The following is a 22,119-nucleotide window of genomic DNA, read 5'->3' on the forward strand; positions in this document are numbered from 1 at the left end:
AAACAGGACATCAAATGCAAATGATTGTATGCAAAATGCAAAGGGCATGAAGGTCTTAGGGCTACTTCATTCATTATATTGTGAGGCGTACATCGTCATGAGCCCGTGTGGTGTACTGATTGAGTGTTGGGCTGCTCTCTGGGAGACCTGGGCTTCAAACCCCCCATTCATCTGTGAAGCTCACCGGCTTGGCCTTGGGCTCAGCATTCTCTTTCAGTCTAACCTACCTCGTAGTGATGTGTGAGGACAAAGTGAGAGAGGAAAGAGCCATGTATGCCTCTCTGACTTCTTTGGAGAAAAGGCTGAAATGTTAGAAGTGGATAAACTTTCTTTTTCTTTCTTTCTTTCGTTCTTTCTTTCGTTCTTTCTTTCGTTCTTTCTTTCTTTCTTTCTTTCTTTCTTTCTTTCTTTCTTTCTTTCGTTCTTTGTAACATTTTCTGTCCCACTTTATCTCCTCAGGCTCAAGGTAGCTAACAATACAAGTTGCAAGGACACAAATTATAATTGCTGTGGCATAGTGGTTAAGTGGTTGGATTGCGCTTTGCCAGTTCGACTCCCACTACTGCCATGAACTCTGCAGGTGGCCTTGGGTAAGCCAGTCCTCTCAGCCTGAACTCTCCAGCTGTATTGTGGGGATAATAGTAATGTTCACTTCTCTGAGTGGACATTAATCTGTCCAGAAGGGCAGTGTATAAGCACAATGTTGTTGTTGTTGTTGTTGTTATAAGTGCTCAAGAGTAGAACGAGCGCCCTCCACCAAGTGCTCACTGGAAGAGGACTGCTTTACATACCTTCCTCAAAGTAGTAGGTGAAGGCACCCTCCTCAACCACTCTGGCAGGCTGTTCCAAAGGACGGGGCCCACCACAGAAAATGCCTCCAGAGGCCTGGATAATGAAGCTAATTATCATTAGCATTTTGGTAACCACCCACTTCAAAGCTTCTGATGATTTTGGTCAGTGATCTTAAATAAAGATTACAGAGCAGAAGGGCTAAAAGAGATCCGTGGGATACTCCACATATCGGGCCCGACCAGCCTACTCTGCCTTTCCTACGGTAACTTTGTTTCCTGCCAGCCAGGAAAAAACAAAACCAGCTGAGGATTGTCCCTTTTATCCCAAACATTGATCTCAGTTGATCCAAAAATATCGTGGTTGACTATGTGAAATGCTGCTAGTAAGTCTAAGAGTATCAGCAGCGATGGATTGCCATTACCTGACTGTAAGCAAAGATAATCAGTTCTATTCCAGTCCCAAATATCTGACTAAAGCTAGATTAAAATGCATCAAGGGCCTGCAAACAGAAGTGGTTTTGTGTGTACACCTAAAAATACGAAGTATGAATACGACACATGTACCCTGGTGAGGGAACCATTAAAGGCCACAGTTTCCTCCTGAGCAAACTTGCATCATGTGTGAATAGTCTTTATGACTGAATGCTTAGAATAATCCCATTGACATGGGGCAGAAAATTTTCCAGAAATTTTTCCAGTGCTATATTTTTTTAATGGAAAAATTTCCACCCACAAATGTACATATCGTCTATAGTTGTTGGGGCTGTTGTGCTGCAAATCAATCGTGTTAATTGGGCTAAATGTGCAATAGAAAGCCTGAGCCAGTGCTTCTACACTGTCCAGATTTGCACATGGTATATTTGTCTTCTTTTGATAACATTATTTAAGTCTGAATCAGAAAATTTTCTGAAAATTTCTAATTCAACTTTTCCCAGGAGACCTGCAACACTGATAAATCCTTAAATTGTCTTAAGGTTTAACACTGTCAGAAATTTAAGACTGAAGGACAGAAACAAGAACAGGTGATCTTTAGATATGCTATTATTTCTCGCCCCCAGTTTCGCACTTGGGGATAATATTTTGGTCCACCTCACAGGTTTGCTGTGCAGATTACTAAAGTAACATGTGAGGAAACGCCTTGCTCATTTGGCACACATACTGTTTGAAAGTGGTATGCCATAGCGAATGTCCAAAATTCAGAGAATATGGACTATCATATGTGAAAGTTACCGTCCCCAGTGAATTCTGTGAAAATCTCAAAATCGATCTTTATTTTCACACTTCTCTGGCATAAGCAGGTGAATGAGTTAAGAGTGTTGGAATAGGATCTGGGAGAAGCAGGTTCAAATCCCCACTCTGGTTGGGTGACCTTAGGCCAATCACACGCTCTCAGCCTAACATTCTTACAGGGTTGTTGTGTGCATGAAATGAAGGGTAAGAGAATTATGTATGCCACCTTGGTTCCTCATTGAAGAGAAAGGTGTGGTATAAACAATGTAAGTAAGGAAGTAAGTGTTTAGGTGATCAACCAGTGTTTTCAACAGCCATCAAATTTGCAGCAATAGTAGAATTCATATGTGAATATCAACCGTTACCAGAATTCAGGCATTCATTGTAGCATAATATTTGAAAGTACATTTGAGTCTATTAATGACAGCCCAGGTTTACACAAGTGGGGTGGCCCTGATTAGACCCTAGCCTGAAAGGATGGAAGCGTTTGCATTCGCCTTCTTGGGATATGAAGCCAGAGAACGGCCCCCTCTCGAAGGAGCCTTCTTAATTGAGGGCCATGGCACCCGAACCCTGGAATTCTTTCCAGGGAAATTCGCCAGTCCCCATCTTGCGTAGGTGGATGAAGACCGTTTTTGGTTTCATTTGGTGTTCCCTCATGATCCCTCCTTCTGCTCAATGTAAACTGCTGTTTTTATGTTTTTGCATGCATCTTAGTTTTGATCTGAATTGTTTTAGTGATCTGCTTTCTTGTTTTGTTTTTTGACGTGATTTTATTATGTATGTTTTAATTTGTTAGCCACCTGGGTGGCCCTTGTAAGGGCAGAAAGGCAGAGTATAAATTTTCAACATAATGCGTTCTACCACTGCTGTATCTGAATGGTATTAGACATTGACACAGTAAAAACAAAGTTGCCACTTGCAAACATTTAAATGGCAGCGAAATCAGTCAGAAAAACTAAGCAGGCCACAGTGGAAGTAAACACATTGCAGTAAACATCTTGCTTCACCTTAAACCCATAAACAGTCTGAGGCAGATGGGCAAATTAGGGAGAGCTCTCCGTTTAGCCTTTGAGACGCTTCCTTTGGTTCAGGCAGACAAGCTCAGCTATGCCATATGGCATCCGTTGAACAGGGGTCCTTTTGAGTGCTTCCATTGTGCTTGCACATGCTTGGCTTGTGTTGTTCACAGACGCTTTGTCTATACAACTTAACAGCTGGACTAGGATGTGTGTCTATCTAGGAAAGGTGCTGGGAACTTGATGTGACTGGAGAGCAAAATCATAACAACAGAAATATGTGGACATCTGTTCTGTTTGAACAGCGATATATGCAAATGAATTTCTTTGAAGGCTGTTTCACAGAACATTGTTTAAAAATAAAAGTGCCAGAACTGAAAATGCCCTTGCATAGATCTCTAGTGTGGCCGGAGTTGGAATACTACGTAAACTTCTGGATATTGGATAGTGCAGGATGCTAATAGGGTCTGAAGTGGCCGAGACAGAGAAGGAAAAAGATCTTGGGTCTGTAGTGAATTGCTCAATGCAAATGTTGACTCGTGTGAAAAGGGTAAACTCCATGTTAGGGATTATTAGGAAAAGGACTGAAAATAAAATGGCTAATAATAATAACAGCAACATTCGATTTATATACCGCCCTTCAGGACAACTTAATGCCACATTCAGAACGGTTTACAAAGTGTTATTATTATTTTCACGAAAATCATCCTGTGAGGTGGGTGGGGCTGAGAGAGCTCTGAGAGAGCTGTGACTGATCCAAGGTCACACAGCTGGCTTCAAGAGGAGGAGTAGGGAATCAAACCCGGTTCTCCAGATTAGAATGCTGCATACCCTGGGGCAAGATTGTATCTTCTGCCCCAAAACAATAGCTTAATGGTCATCTCCGGGGTGAGACAAAGAACTGGAAAGCTGTCTTCAGGGTGAGACAATGAAACTGGGAAGGTTTGATTAAGCCTTCCTGGGTAAAGCTAAAGTTATTGATGACCCGCGATCGCTGGATGAGTGAGGCTATCAGAGCCCTGAGTAGCCCGAATGGGAGAATGGATAAGGAAAATATCAGAAGGGTGTGTTGTGGGGATTAACTTAGGAACTCCTGGAAGACCCTATTATCTTAGGATCTTTGGACATCTCTAGGGCATGGGGCTGAAAGCTAGTCTCGCCTAGTGACTCACATATCACTAATTTTCGAGTTCCCAGCTGGGTCTGACATCCATTTCCTGCCTTGCTTAAGCAATGTTTCTGTGTTTAAAACACATGAAGAGAGGGGCTTATGATATTGCCATATTCATAAGCCTGTCACCGTATATTCCCCGGAGGGCTCTCCAGCTGATAAACATCTTCTAGTGATCCCTGGCTCTAAAGATGTCCGCCAAGCCTCAACTAGGACCAGGTGGAATGCTCTCTCCATTGAGACCAGGGCCCTGCAGGATTTATTACAGTTTCACCAGGCTTGTAATACGGAGATGTTCCACCAGGCCTATGGCATAGGGTTCCCAGGTGCCTGCTGGTGATGGGCAAACTCCTGGGGATTTGCACCCTTGCCCAACAATCCGCCAGCGATTGGCAGGAGGTGGCAGAGGTTACCCATCACCTGCAGGCATCCCAGGAAGACATGCAGCGTGCACACTCCCAGGGTGTGCAATGACATCACTCCTGGGAGTGACGTCATCGCACCAGCCTTGGGAGCGCTCCTGTCCTTCGTTTGGGGCCAGTTTTGGCCTCAAACAGGCTGAATCGGCCCTGCACGGAGTTCCTGTGGCTGGTGTGACAGCGTCACTTCCAGGAGTGACATCAGAGCGTGCATGTGCTTGAACAAAGACCACGCCACCAGCATGAGGTAAGTGCCAGGTCCCCCCTCCCCCAGCTGAGAGGGTATAAGGACCTGGGAACCCTACAGAAGACATATTTACTACACCGACTATTATGAGAGTATACAATTGTTACTTGCCTCAGATCCAGGAAGCAACCTCTGCTTGAGAATATTGTTATCTGCAGTAAGAGAAAACAGCCACCCTGTATGATTACTGCCTAACCAGCAGAGATTGCCGCTGGAACCTATTTATTGTTATACTTTGTATCTTGGTCGTCATTACTCTTGTTACCTATTTATTATTGTGTTTATACGATATTTTTGATACTGATAATTATTGACTATACCTGTAGCACTTTTGCACTTTAAGAAATAAGTTTTTCAAACTTGATACTGGTGTTGACTATGTACCATGTAGGGAATGCCAACTACTAACATGGCAGGCCCAGCCCAGGTTGGGGAGGGGGATGAACCAGGAAGAGTTCTGGTGCTCTTCATTGCCAATTCCTCCCTGCCTATGAGGTAAATTAGGCTGAGAATGTGTAACTGGCCACAGGTCTCCCAGTGAGTTTCCATGGCAGAATGCAGATTCAAAATCCTAGTTGGAAACTAACCTGGGCCTGTGTGAGCCATGCAAGTCTTATAGTAGCAGGTCATCCAGTGGTCACTGCTGGCCCCAATGAGTTCTTCCTCAGAGGGCAAAACAACCTCAGAAATGGCCTTGCTCCTCCCCCTACCTTTTACTGACATAAACCAAGCCTGGAAGCCTAGCCGTGTTGTTGTGGTTGCCTAGGAATGGCCATTGTGGGCACCCATTTCTTAAATCTTCAGGTGCTCCTTTTATCAGTTGAGTTTAGCTCCTCGGTGTACTTTTTTTTTAATATTTCAGATTTTTCCACAAACCTGGGGTGTTTTTCAGGTTTGTAGTAAGATCTGTCTTGAATGTTTGCAGCTCCAGTCTCCGGATTTAGGTATCCACAGATTTGACCGTGTTGAGAATTAGATATATAGATGTCTGAAACTGATGCAGAAACACTGACCTGTCCCAGTTCTCTTCCTTACTTTAGGAATTTGATGGTGCCATCTTGTTTTTATGATTTTTCTAACTTCTTAATTTTATTTATTTATTTTTGGTTTGAAATTCTGGAAGATTTTTTTCATTATCCACTCTCTAGCAAACTCTCAAGATCACTCGCTCCCTTTGCCTTTGATTCCCCCCCCCCCTCGATCTGTCAAACTGAAGGATTTTTATTGGGTTTCAAGCACTGAGAGAAATAACATTTGTGATACTGACAGGTCAGAATAGGAGGGGAAAGGAGGGAAGGTAGCTTTTTTTTAATGCAGAAGTGCAATTCCAGCGGGAGGAGGGGATGTGAGTGTGTGTGTGTTTGTGTGTGTGTTTAGGCATGCTCTGACTCCCTGCCTGGGGGCACAGACAGGAGGAAGAAGAAGGGAAAGATCCACGGGTTTTCCCCCCTCCTTCCTATGGAAGATGCTAAGGCAACGATATTAAATAGAGTGTTGGTGAAGGAGGGGTTTCCTCTTCCCTGAGCGGCTCTGCTCGCCCAGATGCTATCCCTGCAGCTTTTGGATTTGATAAGCTGAGGAATGGTTTTTCCTTATACACAGTAAGTGCATTTTTGATCATCAACAATAGAAGCATGCTATGCCATTGGAGTCAGTCTGCGTGCAGCAGCAGTCTTGGGGGATGGGCTTTAGCTGTGTGTGCGAGCCTTTGACAAGCTGCAGAGGGGAGGGCTGGGGAGAGAACTGCAGGCCATAAGCATGGGGGATAAATAGCATTCACGGGCTACCTCACTTACCGCAAGTAACTGTTTCCTCCCCGCACCGCTGTCAGGAGAAATTAGTGGCTGCTGTTGAATGAATGGGAAGGCTTGTATTTGTAGAGCTCAGTCTCTTCTGTTTTGTTAGATTTTTGCAATTAATGCCATAGTAGAGTCCATCTACACAAAGCCTGGAGTGGTATGTATCTTGTATAGGAGCACATTAGCCTATTTAGCATTTTAAAATAATGATGATAATTTTAAAAGCAGGGCCCAGACGCAAGGTTTACACCTGATGTTTTTTGTTGATGTGTATCTTCTGAATCTTTTCGTAATCATTGACCTTAAAAGACTAGCAGATCTAAAAGCAGATTTAAAAAAATAAATCACTAATATCGTTTTCACCAGCAATAGGAAATACTGTAGTGGCGCTTACTCATTGTCAAATGTAAATGCACTGACATAATTCTTGTACTGAAATATAAGCATCGATTTCTTTTCATTCAAAACTGGTTATCATCCCACTGAAGTAAAAACATATGTTTATTATGATAACATTTTACAATGAACAGCTCTGATATTTAAAAAACGCGGGAAGGCATAGTCCAGTCTTTTTCACTATGTAATAGTTTGCTGTCATTCCCTATCCAGTTTGACCTGCAAGCTGATCATTTCAATGCATAGAAGCTGTAGCAGGCCCATAGCAGCAAATTTTTGTTCAGGGGTCCTAAAGGATACTTCCTTATCCAGTGCAAGGCAAGTAGTCTTAATATGGTTACCGTAAAAAGAATTTAAGCAATTGTTACCTTTAAAAGGCACGTAAGTTATTGAATGCTTGCACTGAATTCTCATTTTAATTAAACTTAACATTAAACTCCTGTCATTCATCTCACTGCCTTTCCATTAATTTATCTTCCTGGCTGAATAACTGGGTAAGAATATTGTCTGCACTATTTTCTTTATCGTCATAAAATGGGCTGACAATACGGGGCAATCCTGCAGTCCGTTTACAGAGTACAGGAAACAGAGGTTTCTGCTGACTTGGACACACAGCCATATGCAGCTATGGTATTGCTCCCCAAATACCATTTCTGCTCCCACTGGGGCAGGGATCACTTTAAAGACATACCTATAAGGACAAAGCAATACAATCCTGCCTTTTGATTGGTCCATCTAGTTTAGCTTTGTCTAAGCTGACTGGCAGCCGCTCTCCAGGGTACTAGGAAGGAAAAAATGGCTTTAACCCACAATTTATTAACAGAGTTCCATTAACTAAAAATGCCAGGGCCTGGGACTTTCTGCGTACAAAGTGTGTGTTCACCTTTGGGGGAGAAGCACACTTGTGCATCTGTCGCTCTATAGTATGTATGCTTCATGTCCAAAATGTTGCACCAAAGAAAACTGAAATGTGCATCAGGGATAATATTCGTGCAAGTATGCATGGTTTACAAACTTCCTTGTTGCAGCAAAAATTCTTTAGTGGTATATATGCAGAAATATTTAAAGGAGAAAAAAAAAGCTAAGTGGTGTGGAAACGAGTGTACCAGTTTGAAAAAAAATCTAAGCAAAAACAAAATGTTTAAGCAAAAACATTCCATAGTGCAGTATATTGATGAATTTCATCTTTATTCATAGATGTAAATCAGGAGGTCAGGTGCATTTTGATACCAAGTGTCATCACTGGCCACCCTAATTTTAACATTTTTGCACTACAAAGTAAAGAAGAAGAAGAAAAATGTGCCATTGAGTTGCAGCTGAGCCATGGTGACCCCATTCATGGGGTGTTCCAGGCAGGAGAAGAGCAGCGATGGTTTGCCATCTTCCATGTAGCAAAGAGTCCAGTAGCACCTTTAAGACTAACCAACTTTATTGTAGAATAAGCTTTTGAGAACCACAGCTCTCTTTGTCAGATGCTTATGCTCCAATAAAGTTGGTGAGTCTTAACGGTGCTACTGGACTCTTTGCTATTTTGCATCTACAGACTAACACAGCTAACTCCTCTGGATCTTCTTCCGTGTAGCAACCCCAGCCCTCCTTGAAGGTCTCCCATCCATGTACTAAACCGTAGCCAACCCTGCTTAGCTCCCAGGCCCTGACTAGGTTGGTCCAAACTGGTCAAATCAAACTACCACTTATATATACATCTAATATCTTTGAACCATTTCAAGTGATCATGTAGGCATGAAAAACATTTCACACGATGAAACACGGAGCCACAAAAAATAAAATATATCAAATTAAAATGAAGTAACTGTAGATGACTCATTAGATCATGCCACAAAGTTATTGCATACAGGCTTCTGCTGAAGCATATGAATTTAGGCGAGATTTGTGGAGGTATTATCAAATGTTTTAGACATGTTTTGGTAATTTTAGGGGTGCATCTTATTTTTTGCATGTGCGTTAATGGAATTTTTATTACAGTTTTTATGGTGTATTTGTTTCAGACTGGTTTTTCTCCTGCTCTTATAATAGTATGTTAGCATTTTTCCAGGTCTCCCCCCCCCCCGCCCATTTTTTTTGTTTTCTGGTGAACCACAAAACTTTTGCCATTTCTCCTGCATCAGTCTAATACACCTGAGCCTGTGGAATTTGCATACCATATATCTGTATTGACATATTGGTTCACATGGTCGTGCTTCAAGGTTTGGAATAATTGTCAGTTCATCTTCGTTCTTCTGTGCCTCCACACATGGGACTGCGCAGGCGCAGGCCAGCCGCCGGAGAATTTTCTAGAGCTTCCATGGCTCCGAAGGGGCCGTTTGTCGCGCGCCTCAGCGACCGTTTTCCCGCCCAAACGGTCACGTGATCCTCCAGCGACCAACGGCCCCTTCCCTCAGTTCTCTTCTTGCCGCCGCTTGGAGAGAACGTGAGCTTCGTTGCTCTGTGCTTTTGTGCTTCGTGCTTTATTCTGACTGATTGCTTGGCTTTTGACTTCGGACTTCGTGACCTCGACTATTCTTCGGATCTCGTTTGGACTTTGTTGTGGACTCGGTAATTTGACTCGGACTGTTTTTGACCTTCCTTTCGCGTGCCCCTGAAGATGGCCTCAAAGGCTCTCTTCAAGCATTGCCTCCAATGCCACACTAAAATGGCCAAGACCGATGGCCATGAACTGTGCCTGTTCTGTTTGGGGGAGACCCATAATGTAACGGCCTGTAAGATTTGCCAGGGCTTCACCAGCAAGGCCCGACAGGAGCGCAAGGCCCGTCTTAACTCCTCCCTGTGGCAGAAGGTCATGTCCGGAGGCGCCCCGTTGCCCTCCTCCAAGGCCGGCCCTAGCCCCTCTGCCGAACGGCATTCCAGAGCTGGCTCAGTGGCCTCCACGAGGTCGGGGTCGAAACCGCGTCCCCCGAGTGCCTCGGCGTCGAGAGCGGCCTCTCCAGCGCAGGGACCGGTGCGGCCGCCCCGTAGCGCATCTTCCACCAGGTCGGATCCGAGACCGACATCGGAACCGAGGATCCGTCTACCGAGTCCCCGATCGGAACCGACGACCGGGTCGATTCCGGTAAAACCTAAGAGGTCGAGGCCGAGGTCCCCTTCGAAGGCGAGGAGCGCGTCGGTTCCGAGGTCTTCTTCGGAACCGGCGAAGAAGAAGAAGAAGACCAAACATCATCGGTCGCCGCATCCCGCTCCCCAGGAGGAGGTCATCGTGCTTCCTCACACGCCTTCCCCTCATCTGGATTCCCCCGAACCAGAGGAACTCGCCGTGCCAGTGCCGGATCCGATGGCCTTCGAGACGGTGCCCGCGGAATTCTCGTCGGGGCCGGAGCCGAGCCCGCGCCGTCGGATCCGACCATCGCCTGCTCTTCGGTCGCCGAGGCTGGAACCGAGCCCGTCTCCTCGTCGGAGCCGTCCTTCCCCTGCCCGTCCATCTTCACCAGCTGCCGGTCGTGAGCGACGTCGGTCTGGGGACAGTGTCCGATCGGCCCGGTCCACTGCGTCCCGACATCGACAGGCCTCCTACCTCCCCTCGCCATACCATTGCCAGTGGGAAGGGGCACCTGCGGGTTTCTCCGTGTCGGAACCGAGGCCTTCGACATCGAGGTCGACGTGGGCTCCCCCTCCGCACCAGGTTCCGGAATCCCAGCTCGGTTCCGATGAGGAGGATGTGGAGAGCTTTGGCGGCTACCAGTCGGAGTCATGGTCCGAACCATCGCCAGCTGAGGAGCTAGTGCCATCTGCGGACTCGCCATTCGAGGACCTCCGCATCTACGCCGACCAGATGGCACGGATGGCGAAGGCTCTCGAGATGGACATCTCCTCGGCAGTCCCCCAGACCAAGGACAAGCTCCTCAAGCGTATCTATGGGGATAATCCGGCGTATGTTGGCTTCCCCATGCTCGAGGGTATTGAGGAGATTGTGGAGAAGGTATGGCAGGTGCCCTGCGATCAACCTCCAACATCCAAGCGCATCGAGCAGCTTTACAAGATTAAGCAGGGTACCTGGCCGGCGTTGGTGAAACACCCTCCACCTTCCTCCCTGGTCACAGAGGAATTCAACCCCCGACGATCGGGTCACTCCTCGGTGCCTGCCGATAAAGAGGGCAAGAAGCTTGATGCCATGGGCAGGCGCCAGTACATCGTCTCTTCGCTGGGTCTGAGGATTGCCAACTACCAGACCATCATGGCAGGGTACCAGCTGTACCTCTGGGAGAAGTTGGCATCCTATACCCGGGACCTCCCTCCTGAGCAGAGGGCGGTGGTGTCCCTGCTGCAAACAGAGGCTGTCCGGCTGTCGAAACAGCAAATGAACGCAGGGAGCCACGCTGCTGACACTGCTGCTAGGGGGATGGCTTCGGCGGTGGTCCTCAGGCGCCACTCCTGGTTGCGGTCTACGGCCCTGTCCCAAGAGGTGCGTTCCAGAGTGGAGAGCATGCCATTTGAGGGGGACTCGCTCTTTTCCAAAGCGACCGACGAGACCCTGAAGAAAAAGAAGGAGGACCGGCAGACGGCGCGGTCTTTGGGTCTGGCTCCAGCGGACAAGCCCTCCTCCAGGTCACGGTACGCTCCCCGATCTGGCCCTTACCATTACCAGGGCAGATACCAGCAACAGCGGCCGGGCTACCAGCAGTATCCTGCCTACCAACAGCGGCCCTACCCTCCCGCACAACAGCAGAGGAGGCGTCGGCCCTTCAAGCCTCGTCCGGCACAACAACCGGCCCAGCAGAAGGATCAGCAGGGCACCGGGAGGCAGTACTGACGGGTCACGCCAGCCGTATCCCCGAACTTTTCGGACAGACTTAGTCCACTCCTCTCTGAGTGGGAGTCAATAACATCTGACTCATGGGTCTTAACTATTGTTGAACTGGGATACGGGCTGGAGTTCGTTGAGCTGCCTAGATGCAGTTCACCCCTGACAGCTGTCAATAACACTATGGCCGAGCTGGATGCGGAGATCGTGTCGCTCTTGGCCAAGGGTGCTGTGGAAGAATTGCCCTATGAGGACTCTGTAAAGGGATTCTTCTCTAGGTTCTTCCTGGTCCCTAAGAAGGATGGGGGCTTACGTCCCATCTTAGATCTGAGGGACCTTAATGCCTTCCTCAAGGTGACCAAATTCAAAATGGTAACGTTGGCGGCTGTGATCGCCTTGCTGAAACAGGGGGATTGGTTTGCGGTTCTTGACTTAAAAGACGCATACTTTCACGTGGGCATACGGAAGGAGCACAGGAAGTACCTGAGCTTTGTTTACCGGCAACGGGTTTTCCGGTATAAGGTGCTCCCCTTTGGCCTGTCCACTGCCCCACGAGTGTTCACTAAATGTGTGGCCCCTGTGGTTTCCTTCCTACGGGAAGAAGGCTGTACCATCTTTCCGTACCTCGATGACTGGCTCATCGTGGCTGAATCGGAGTCTAGGCTGGTGCAGGACATTGGCTTGGTACTTAGCACTTGCCAACGCCTGGGGCTCCTGGTGAACTTGGAGAAATCCAAACTGGTGCCCAACTGCAAAGTGTCCTACATTGGTGCACTGTTAGACTCTGTGGAGGGTAAGGCCCTGCTCCCCTTGGAGAGGGCTCGGTCCCTAAGGGGTCTAGTGTCCATGTTTAAAAGGAACCGGTTCCAGTCTGTGCGCACTATCCAGTGCTTACTAGGGCATATGGCAGCGGCCACCTCTGTGGTGCCTTTCGCTAGGCTGCGTATGCGCCCTCTCCAGAACTGGTTTGTGCGGAGGTATGATGCTCTGCTACACCCTCCGTCCCTCAAATTCTCTATCCCGAGGGTCATCCTCTCCTCCTTGAACTGGTGGCTGTCTGAAGACAACTTGTTTAGAGGGACCCCTTTTGGGTATCAACACCATGACATCACGGTTACCACTGATGCCTCTCTGATGGGATGGGGGGCTTACTGTGGTGATGTGTCTGTGCAAGATGTCTGGTCTGACAGGGAAAAGACCCTCCATATCAATGTGCTTGAACTAAGGGCCATTCGTTTCGCACTTGTGTCTCTTACAGCACTGCTGAGAAATCGTCAGGTCTTGGTGCAGACGGACAACACGACTGCCATGTACTACGTGAATCAGCAGGGGGGCACAGTGTCCATGGCCCTGTGCCGGGAAGCCACACTCACTTGGCAGTGGGCTATCAAGAACGGCGTGTCGCTCCGTGCTATACACGTGGCTGGGTCGGACAATGCCCGGGCAGATGCCCTCAGCAGGGTCCCTTTACTGGACCACGAGTGGGAACTGAACGTAGAGTGCGTTGGGCCGATCTTCCAGATGTGGGGTCATCCAGTGATAGATGTGTTCGCCACTGCGGCGACCACCAAGGCCCACACGTTCTGTTCCAGGGCAGGGAGCGACCCCCTCTCTATTGGGGATGCCTTCCAGTTTACGTGGACGCAGGGCTTGCATTACATGTTTCCTCCGTTCCCCTTGATTCCCAGGGTCCTGTGCAAGATAGAGGAGGACGGGACGGACTGCATTCTAGTGGCCCCCTTCTGGCCACGGCAGGTTTGGTTCCCGAAGCTCCTGCGGATGTCCCAACGGACGTATGTGAGTCTGCCCCCTCGGCAAGACCTTCTCCTAAACGGGAGCCTGGTCCACCACGATCCAAGGAAGCTGCACCTAACGGCTTGGCGGATCGTTCCTCCCCGATAGGCTTTACTGACGAGGTACAGAGGGTCCTCCTGAATGCTCGTCGGCCATCCACTAGGCGCGCTTATGCGGCCAAGTGGCGCAGGTTTGAGCTCTGGGCACTTGCCAGAGGAGTGGTGCCTGACAACAGTCCCTTGGGGGTTGTGTTCGAGTATTTGTGCCACTTGCGTGGCCTGGGCTTGAAGGCTTCCTCCCTCAAGGTCCACCTGGCAGCGATATCAGCTGCTCACACCCGAGTTGAGGGTGCTACGGTGTTTTCTCACCCACAATCCCGCCAGTTCCTTAAGGGCATGTACAATCTTTACCCACCTGTGTCAGCGCCAGTGCCTCAGTGGTCGCTGTCCTTGGTGCTCTCACGTCTCATGTTGCCTCCATTTGAACCTATGGCTACCTGCCCCTTGGATATGCTATCCTACAAGGTAGCATTCTTGGTGGCCGTCACATCGGCCAGAAGGGTCAGTGAACTGTCTGCACTGCGGTCTGACCCTCCCTTTCTTGTGTTTCATCCCAACAAGGTGGTCCTGCGTCCCTGCCTTGAGTTCCTGCCCAAGGTGGTGTCCGCCTTCCACCTCTCGCAGGATATCTCACTGCCTGCATTCTTTCCTCAACCCTCCTCTAAGGGGGAAAAGGCCCTCCATACCCTAGACTTGAAGAGGGCCCTAGCCTATTACCTGGATAGGACGAAGGGATTCCGCTCCAGTCCTCACCTGTTTGTATGTTTTGGGGCCAAGGACAAGGGTAACAGGGCTTCCTCACAGACCCTGTCTAGGTGGATTGTGACGGCCATTAGCAAGGCCTATTCCCTGGCAGGGGTGGCTTGCCCGCTTCATGTCAGAGCCCACTCCACCCGGTCCCAAGCATCCTCTTCGGCACTCCTCAGGGGGGTGCCCCTGGTTAACATTTGTAAAGCAGCCACATGGTCCTCTGCAGACACTTTTGTCAGGCATTACGCCGTTGATGTCAATGCGGAGCAGGATGTATCTGTGGCCAAGGCTGTCTTACACTCCCTTTTTTCCTGAGGGAGTTTTGGTATGACTTTCTTGGCGTACCTGTTTGGTACCCTTGAGTGAAAGTGTGTATATATGTGCCTGGGGGTGTGTATATATGTAAATATTGAGTATTTATGTGTCCTTACACAGTATTTTTACATAGATGTATATATGCATATCTATTTATTGTTGATCTTGTTTGCTTAATAAAATTGTGTTGGACTTCACCCCCGCCTTCCTTATTGTGTGAAGCTTGGTACACTCCCATGTGTGGAGGCACAGAAGAACGAAGATGAAAACAGGGTTAACATACCTGTAACTTATGTTCATCGAGTTCTTCTGTGCTGACACACAACCCTCCCTCCTACCCCGCTGTGAACTCCAATGCACAATACTGTGATGGCTGTAACGGATATTGGTGTTTTTAAGGTGTTACGGCTGAAGTGTGTTGGTCAAGCGGCGGCAAGGGAGAACTGAGGGAAGGGGCCGTTGGTCGCTGGAGGATCACGTGACCGTTTGGGCGGGAAAACGGTCGCTGAGGCGCGCGACAAACGGCCCCTTCGGAGCCATGGAAGCTCTAGAAAATTCTCCGGCGGCTGGCCTGCGCCTGCGCAGTCCCATGTGTGTCAGCACAGAAGAACTCGATGAACATAAGTTACAGGTATGTTAACCCTGTTTTCCTCAAACCAGATTGTTATTGGCCAATCTCGCATGATCTGAGAGATCCATGGTCAGGATTTTCCTTTTGGGGGGGGGGGAGTGAGATCAATTCTACAGCTCTGGGAGGAAAGGGTAGCCCTTTCCCCATGCCTTTTTCATGATATAGCTGTCTGTATGCCAAGCAGATAGTTGTTCCTTGGTCAGCTGGATAGACAGACAGACAGACAGATACGATGTGGGTGCATATATGTTTCCCCTCATGAGTCTAATAGTAGCATGGAGATTATTTGCATAGGAAATTTGGGGGGGGGGTGTTGTTGCTGGGCCATTGCCCCAGCCCTGATCCAGATTGAGGGCCCCCTGCAGATACTTTCAATCCTTTAAAAAACTTATGGGAAATCCTGGTTGCTTACCTCCTCTGTCACATCTTGTTTGGGCCCTTGATGCAATCTGGGTGGGCTTCAAAATGTTCCTCATCGGTTTGACTCCTTGAGGAATGCTTTGGAGACCATCAGAAACCTTGTGCTTAATGCGCTTGGCTCCCTGAAAGGGGTTTTCAGCATCAATGGGTGGTTTTTCTTGAGTTTAGCTCTCAAGCAGAAGATTGAGGGTGGGGGTTGATGAAAAGGCAAATGGCGTATGTAACAAATTAGTTAATTAGGTTGGGTCTGTCTGCAAAGGTAATTAGCATTACAAAGGAAGCCCTGATGGACTGCAAGCACCATGCTGAGTCTTGCTTATGGACTGCAGTTGCCCTTGGTGTTAATAACCATTTTCAGCTGCAATAAATTGTTTACATGGCAGTATTGGAACTCCATATTTTTAGCAAAGCATATAAGCTGTTTATCATAACCTGAGCTTTCGCTTGAGTCTTCTGCTGTACAAATCCTGCCTGTGTAGCAAATGGAATGTTACTTTCTAGTCAAGATGAATCTAGGCACTCTCGCCCACAGTGCTTGGCTGCAGCCTAAATATGGGTAATTACATTTATTCACCCACTGTTATCCTTGCCTCTCCCTTTCCTTTCTTCACTCATTCTGCTGTTTCTCCCCTGTCATGGAACCACAAAACCATTTTAATTCTTGCAAGCAGTGGTATTGCAACCACTTCCTGTAGCAGGGTGTTGGGGGACCACCTCAATGACAGAAAGAGTTCTCACCAGTCATCTGAACTTGTAGGGTTCTTGGAACAAACAATAGACGTCTGTCTGATGACCTAAGTTGGTGGCGAGGGTATAGAAGGAAAAGTGGTCCCCCAAGTATGTTGGTCTCAGGACTTTAAAGGCGCCTTAGAATCATAGAATCATAGAGTTGGAAGGGGCCATACAGACCATCTAGTCCAACCCCCTGCCCAGTGCAGGATCAGCCTAAAGCATCCCTGAAAAGTATTCATCCAGTCTCTTCTTGAAAACTACCAGTTGAAGGGGAGCTTATCTCCCTAGGCAGCTGATTCCACTTTTGAACTACTCGGACCGTGAAAAAGTTTTTCCTAATGTCCAGCCAGTACCTTTGTGCATGTAATTTAAGCCCATTGCTTCGGGTCCTACCCTCTGCTGCTAACTGGAACAGCTCCTTGCCCTCCTCTGAATGACTTGTTTTGTCCCTTGTTTTGTCCCTGGAAACACAGAGGCGTCCAACAAAGCTGTTTTTTAAAATTAATTTTGTTTTAATACATGTGTATCTCAAATTATATTTATCAAATGGTCTTAAATGTTACAGACAGAAGGAACCCAACAAATTTGCGCAGTTTGCTCAAGAGAGAAAGAAGCTAGAAAAGAAAATAATGACAACTGTAAAATAATAATTAAAAAGTAATTTTTAACCAATATATTCAGCAGAAAATACCCGTTGTCTCAATTAGTGTTTAAAATATTGAGCTGAATTTCATGTTTTTTTGATTGGCTCAACATGGTTTATGGCATGACATCCATGTTAAAAGGTGGACAATCTGGTTTTGCATCAGCTAAAGTTCTCGAGTTAACTTTTAGGGTATAGAGCATGCTGCTGTAATCCAACCAAAAAGTGACAAATCCATGGATAAGCAGGAAAGATCCAACGGAGTCCAAAAAGAAGTGTGTGTGGGGTGGGGCTTCTTATGCATTATATGAAGATCATTAAAGGCACATCTTCAGATATGGAAGTGAACTATAGGAAAGCCATTGCCAGCAGGAGTAGATTATACCAGGCTAGCTTGGGAGACCAGCGGTCTGACTTGATATTTAAGTATGTTTGAATATGATTCCTCATCTTATAGCCATCTTGTTCCTGTCTTTTAACCCATCAGGGTGAAGAAACTGAAGGAGACTTTTGCTTTCATACAGCAGCTCGACAAAAACATGAGCAATCTTCGCTCCTGGCTGGCTCGCATAGAGTCTGAGCTTTCCAAGCCTGTTGTATATGACATCTGTGATGATCAAGAGATACAGAAGAGACTTGCAGAGCAGCAGGTGAGGGACAAAACAGATAATCTGACAGAGACAGGTTGAGAACAAGCAGGCTTGCTCTTCACATTTCTTCTACTTTTGGCTGTTTGTGTTTTGAACACAAACAGAGAATGCAGTTTGAGGGCTGTGGCTTTTGAGAAGTTTTCCTCTTTGGCTCATCTCTCTTGTAAAACTAACAATTCCAAATGCTGGTGGATGAGTTGGTTCCACCAGAATTATTATTATTATTATTTATTAAATTTATAGTCCGCCCTCCCCGTGGACGGGCTCAGGGCGGATTACAACATACAGACAAAAACACATTGATCAGGCTCTGTTTGTCATGGAGCAGGTTAGTTACGATGGTTCCCAATAGCTTTTCCCTAAGGGCTGTGAGTTCAAGTCCTGCTTTGTCCCCATTTGTAGTACCAGGAGATGCATGGATCATTTGGGGCTTAGGTTTGTTTGTTGTTGTTGTTGTTGTTGTTGTTGTTGTTGTTGTTGTTGCTATTTAAAACATTTTATACCATCTTTCCACCCTCTCCATCTGTGCCTTGTCTGTCCAGTCAAATATCTATGAAAAGTGAGTTCTGTTTACCTCATAAATAATTACAGCAACGGCCTAGAAAGATCGCAAATAAGAAACCCTAGGGATCACATAGCTTACACTCAATCATCTCTTCAGTTTAAACTTGTGTCTTCCTTTTTTTCTGATTGTAGGTGGTTAAGCTTTTTAAAAAGACAGAAGGAGAGGCCAGTGTGGGATTGGATGTTCTTCAGTCCAGTGGGCAGTTGGCTCAGCATCCTCCCTCATGTCTCCCCTTCCCCTATAGCCGCCACACATGCCTTGTCGTTTGTTCCCTGTTCTAGAATCTCCAGCGGGACATTGAGCAGCACAGCGCTGGGGTCGAATCGGTGTTTAACATCTGTGAGGTGTTGCTGCATGATTCCGATGCCTGTGCTAACGAGACCGAGTGCGACTCTATCCAGCAGACCACTAGGAGCTTGGACCGCCGGTGGAGGAACATCTGTGCCATGTCTATGGAGAGGCGAATGAAGTGAGGGGCCCTTAGATGTGATGCTTAATTAGTACCGTGATTATATTTTTACAGTATGCTTTAAAAGGTCCAGAGAAACAATTCTGAGCAAGCATGAATTGGCCTAGAGCTGTGTGTGCTGTGATACAGAGTTCAGTTTCCTGAGAATCTCAGACTATTGGTGGTGGAAAGTACTATCAAGTCATATCTAACTTATGGTGACTTCTAGGGTTTTCAGGGCAAGAGTGGTTTGCTGTTGCCTGCCTCTGCATAGTGACCTTGCTTTTCTTTGGAGGTCTCCCATCCAAGTACTAACCAAGGCTGACCTTGCTTAGCTTATGAGATCTGATGAGGTCGGGCTTGCCTGGACTGTCCAGATCAGGGCAATCTCAGATTGCTCATACAGCTGCAAAGATGTAAAAGCAGTTCCTGCTGAAATCTCAGAAGCAAGGAAGGGTTATAATCAAATTTCCAATGTTTAGAAGATGTAAACTATAAATCTCCTTCAGGAACAGCTCAATACTGCCGCGTGATTCCACCAAGAGGAATGCCAACCAAGGTCCAACCAGTGCTGCAACCCAAATTTTGTTAACCTCTGAAAATGCTTCAAAGTCAAGCGCTACGTTCGCATGGCTTCAGAGTCTTACATATTTGCTTGTCCCTTCCAACTGCTAAGTTAACACACCCACAATAAACTATGCAAAATAATTAAAAATTGCAAATAAACCATGCACAATATAGGCAACTGCAAATTTGCTCAAGTTATATAATTTACGTGGGCTGCAGAACTCTGCTTTTTGTAAAACTTATGCGATTCACGGAAGAATACAATTGATGGACTAAAACTTGTTCATTTGGTTGACCATGCTACTAAATAGTATGTTTGCTTTGCCGAAAGGGGGTATGTTTGTGTTAAAATAGGTGCTTGTTTCATTCTCAGGATTGAGGAGACCTGGAGATTGTGGCAGAAGTTTTTAGATGACTACTCTCGTTTTGAAGACTGGCTGAAGACTGCAGAAAGAACTGCAGCCTATCCAAACTCTTCAGAAGTTGCCTACACAAATGCCAAAGAGGAACTGAAGAAGTTTGAGGTGAACAACTCTTATTCCTGTGTGTGTGTTTGTTAAATGTCTTTTTGGCATCTCATTTCCCATGAAACATCCCCCCAACACACACACACCTTTGGTGGTAAGCTGCAGTACTGCAGTCCAAGCTCTGCTCACGACCTGAGTTCGATCCTGGCGGAAGCTGGGTTCAGCTAGCCGGCTCAAGGTTGACTCAGCCTTCTATCCCTCCGAGGTCGGTAAAATGAGTACCCAGTTTCCTGGGGGTAAAGTGTAGATGACTGGGGAAGGCAATGGCAAACCACCTCGTAAAAAGTCTGCCAAGAAAATGTTGTGATGCAACGTCCCCCCCATGGGTTTACAATATATACATGAGAATATTGACTTATTTGAGGGAAGTGATTTTATTTTTTAATATATATATGATTGCTTTTCCACCTAAAGATGCTTAAGACACTTTATAATGAGGGAGTAAAAGTTTGCAAAGGATAAAAATGATTCAATTAAAACATATCATTTTGAAGCCAATATAAACTGAGTATATTGATTGCTGAAAATAAAATATTTCTTGCAGATTTGTTAAAACTCCTGATAATTGGTTTTAAAAACTAGAGGGGTATATATCTCCAATTTTTCTAAAGTTGTCCAGAAGATTAATATTTACAGAAGTTGATTCACACATCCCTTGGCTGATATGAACCTCTTAATATGATCTTATCACCCCAGTATTGAAAGATCTGCACTAGCTGTCCGTTTGTTTCCAGACACAATGCAGAATGCTGGTCTTTACAGCCCTAAACGGCTTGGAATCGGGGTACTTGAAGGGCCACCTCTCCCCATATTATCCAGCCTGCCAGTTAAGATCAGCTTCTCAAGTCCTACTCTCTGTGCCCCTTCAGAGGTGAGGTGGGTGGCGGGTCATTTTCAGTAGAGGCACTGCTTATGAAGTATTCTTCGCCCGTGAGGCTTGCCTGGCACCTACAGCACTTTCCTTTTAGGCACCATGCCGAAAGGTTTTGGTTCACCCAGGCTTTTAATTAAGGGGTTGTTTGTCTTTAAACACTGTTCTAGTCTTGAAAAGGTCTGCAGTCTGTTTATAGGGTCTATGTTTTATGCAAGGATGGGGGGTTTAAAATGCTTGACTTGTTAATTAACATCTTTTAACATTTCATTTTCATGATTTTTATTTGTAAGCCGCCTTGGGCAGATTCCCTGAGAGGCAGCATAAAAAATGTTCTAAATAAATAGTGAGAACAGAACAACGTGGACTGGAAGATTCTCCCTTCCCCTTCCCTCTCCCTAAAATTACCTTTACTGTCCTTTACTTCATAGCATGCTAAGATTTGGGAAATCATTGCAAACTAAGGTCTACCTAACCTAATATGTATACGAAGCTATTATTTATATATGATTAGTATTACGTTTTCCTTGGCCAGCACACTGTTTAGGATAAGCCTAAACATATCCGTTGCCTTTACACTGCAGGCATTTCAGCGTCAAATCCATGAGCGGCTGACCCAGCTGGAGTTGATCAACAAACAGTATCGGCGGCTCGCTCGGGAGAATCGCACCGATTCAGCCAGCAAGCTCAAGCAGATGGTCCACGAGGGGAACCAGCGATGGGACAACCTTCAGAAACGTGTGGCAGCAATTCTCAGGAGACTGAAGGTGACCACAGATCAGAGAGGCCAAGGAAGCTGGGCTCGGACATGGGAGACCTGATCTCAAAGCCCCGCTTCGCCACAAAATTCCCAGTGTGATTTTAGGGCAGTCACACACTCTTGGCCAACCTACTTTAGAGGATTATTGTAAGGATAAAAGGATAAATTTAGGCTACCCAGAGGTTGTTAGGGAAAAGGCAGCGTAAAAATGGGTATCTAGAGAGCTCTTGGAGAAAATGTAACATGTGTGAGTCACACTTCCCAGAGCTTGGTGCCTTTAAATAAGTAATCGTTCAGCCTAAATTCTCTAGGAAGGAATATCCAAGTTATGCATGGGAAATAGGTAGAGGATTAAGTGTACCTGTGCACTAAAAGAAATAGAAACTCGGAATGGAATTAAGCCAGTTTTTAGGCCCCAAAAACATTCTGTGATTAATACTATTGTGGGACTATATATCCTGACCGGTGGAAATCTTACTGAGTTCCCTCTCTGACTTTGGAGAGCTCATGAGAGACATTGTCATTTTTTTCAAACCTATTTTTGCAATCAAAGGGAGTA

The 22,119-nt window shown here is 46.5% G+C and overlaps 1 protein-coding gene across 2 annotated transcripts in view; it reads left to right on the plus strand.

Moving 5' to 3' along the window:
- The window catches only part of LOC129323834 (nesprin-2-like), a 256,004-nt gene that overhangs the window by 209,027 nt on the left and 24,858 nt on the right, over positions 1 to 22,119 (plus strand). For both annotated transcript variants that reach the window (XM_054970582.1, XM_054970583.1), the window contains 4 exons: positions 17,660 to 17,822; positions 18,669 to 18,856; positions 19,776 to 19,926; positions 21,385 to 21,567. In XM_054970582.1, coding sequence (XP_054826557.1) covers positions 17,660 to 17,822; positions 18,669 to 18,856; positions 19,776 to 19,926; positions 21,385 to 21,567 — 685 coding nt within the window. The remainder of the gene's footprint in view (positions 1 to 17,659; positions 17,823 to 18,668; positions 18,857 to 19,775; positions 19,927 to 21,384; positions 21,568 to 22,119) is intronic.

The sequence above is a fragment of the Eublepharis macularius genome, chromosome 2, assembly GCF_028583425.1.
Source record: "Eublepharis macularius isolate TG4126 chromosome 2, MPM_Emac_v1.0, whole genome shotgun sequence".
Taxonomy (NCBI): Eukaryota; Metazoa; Chordata; class Lepidosauria; order Squamata; family Eublepharidae; genus Eublepharis; species Eublepharis macularius.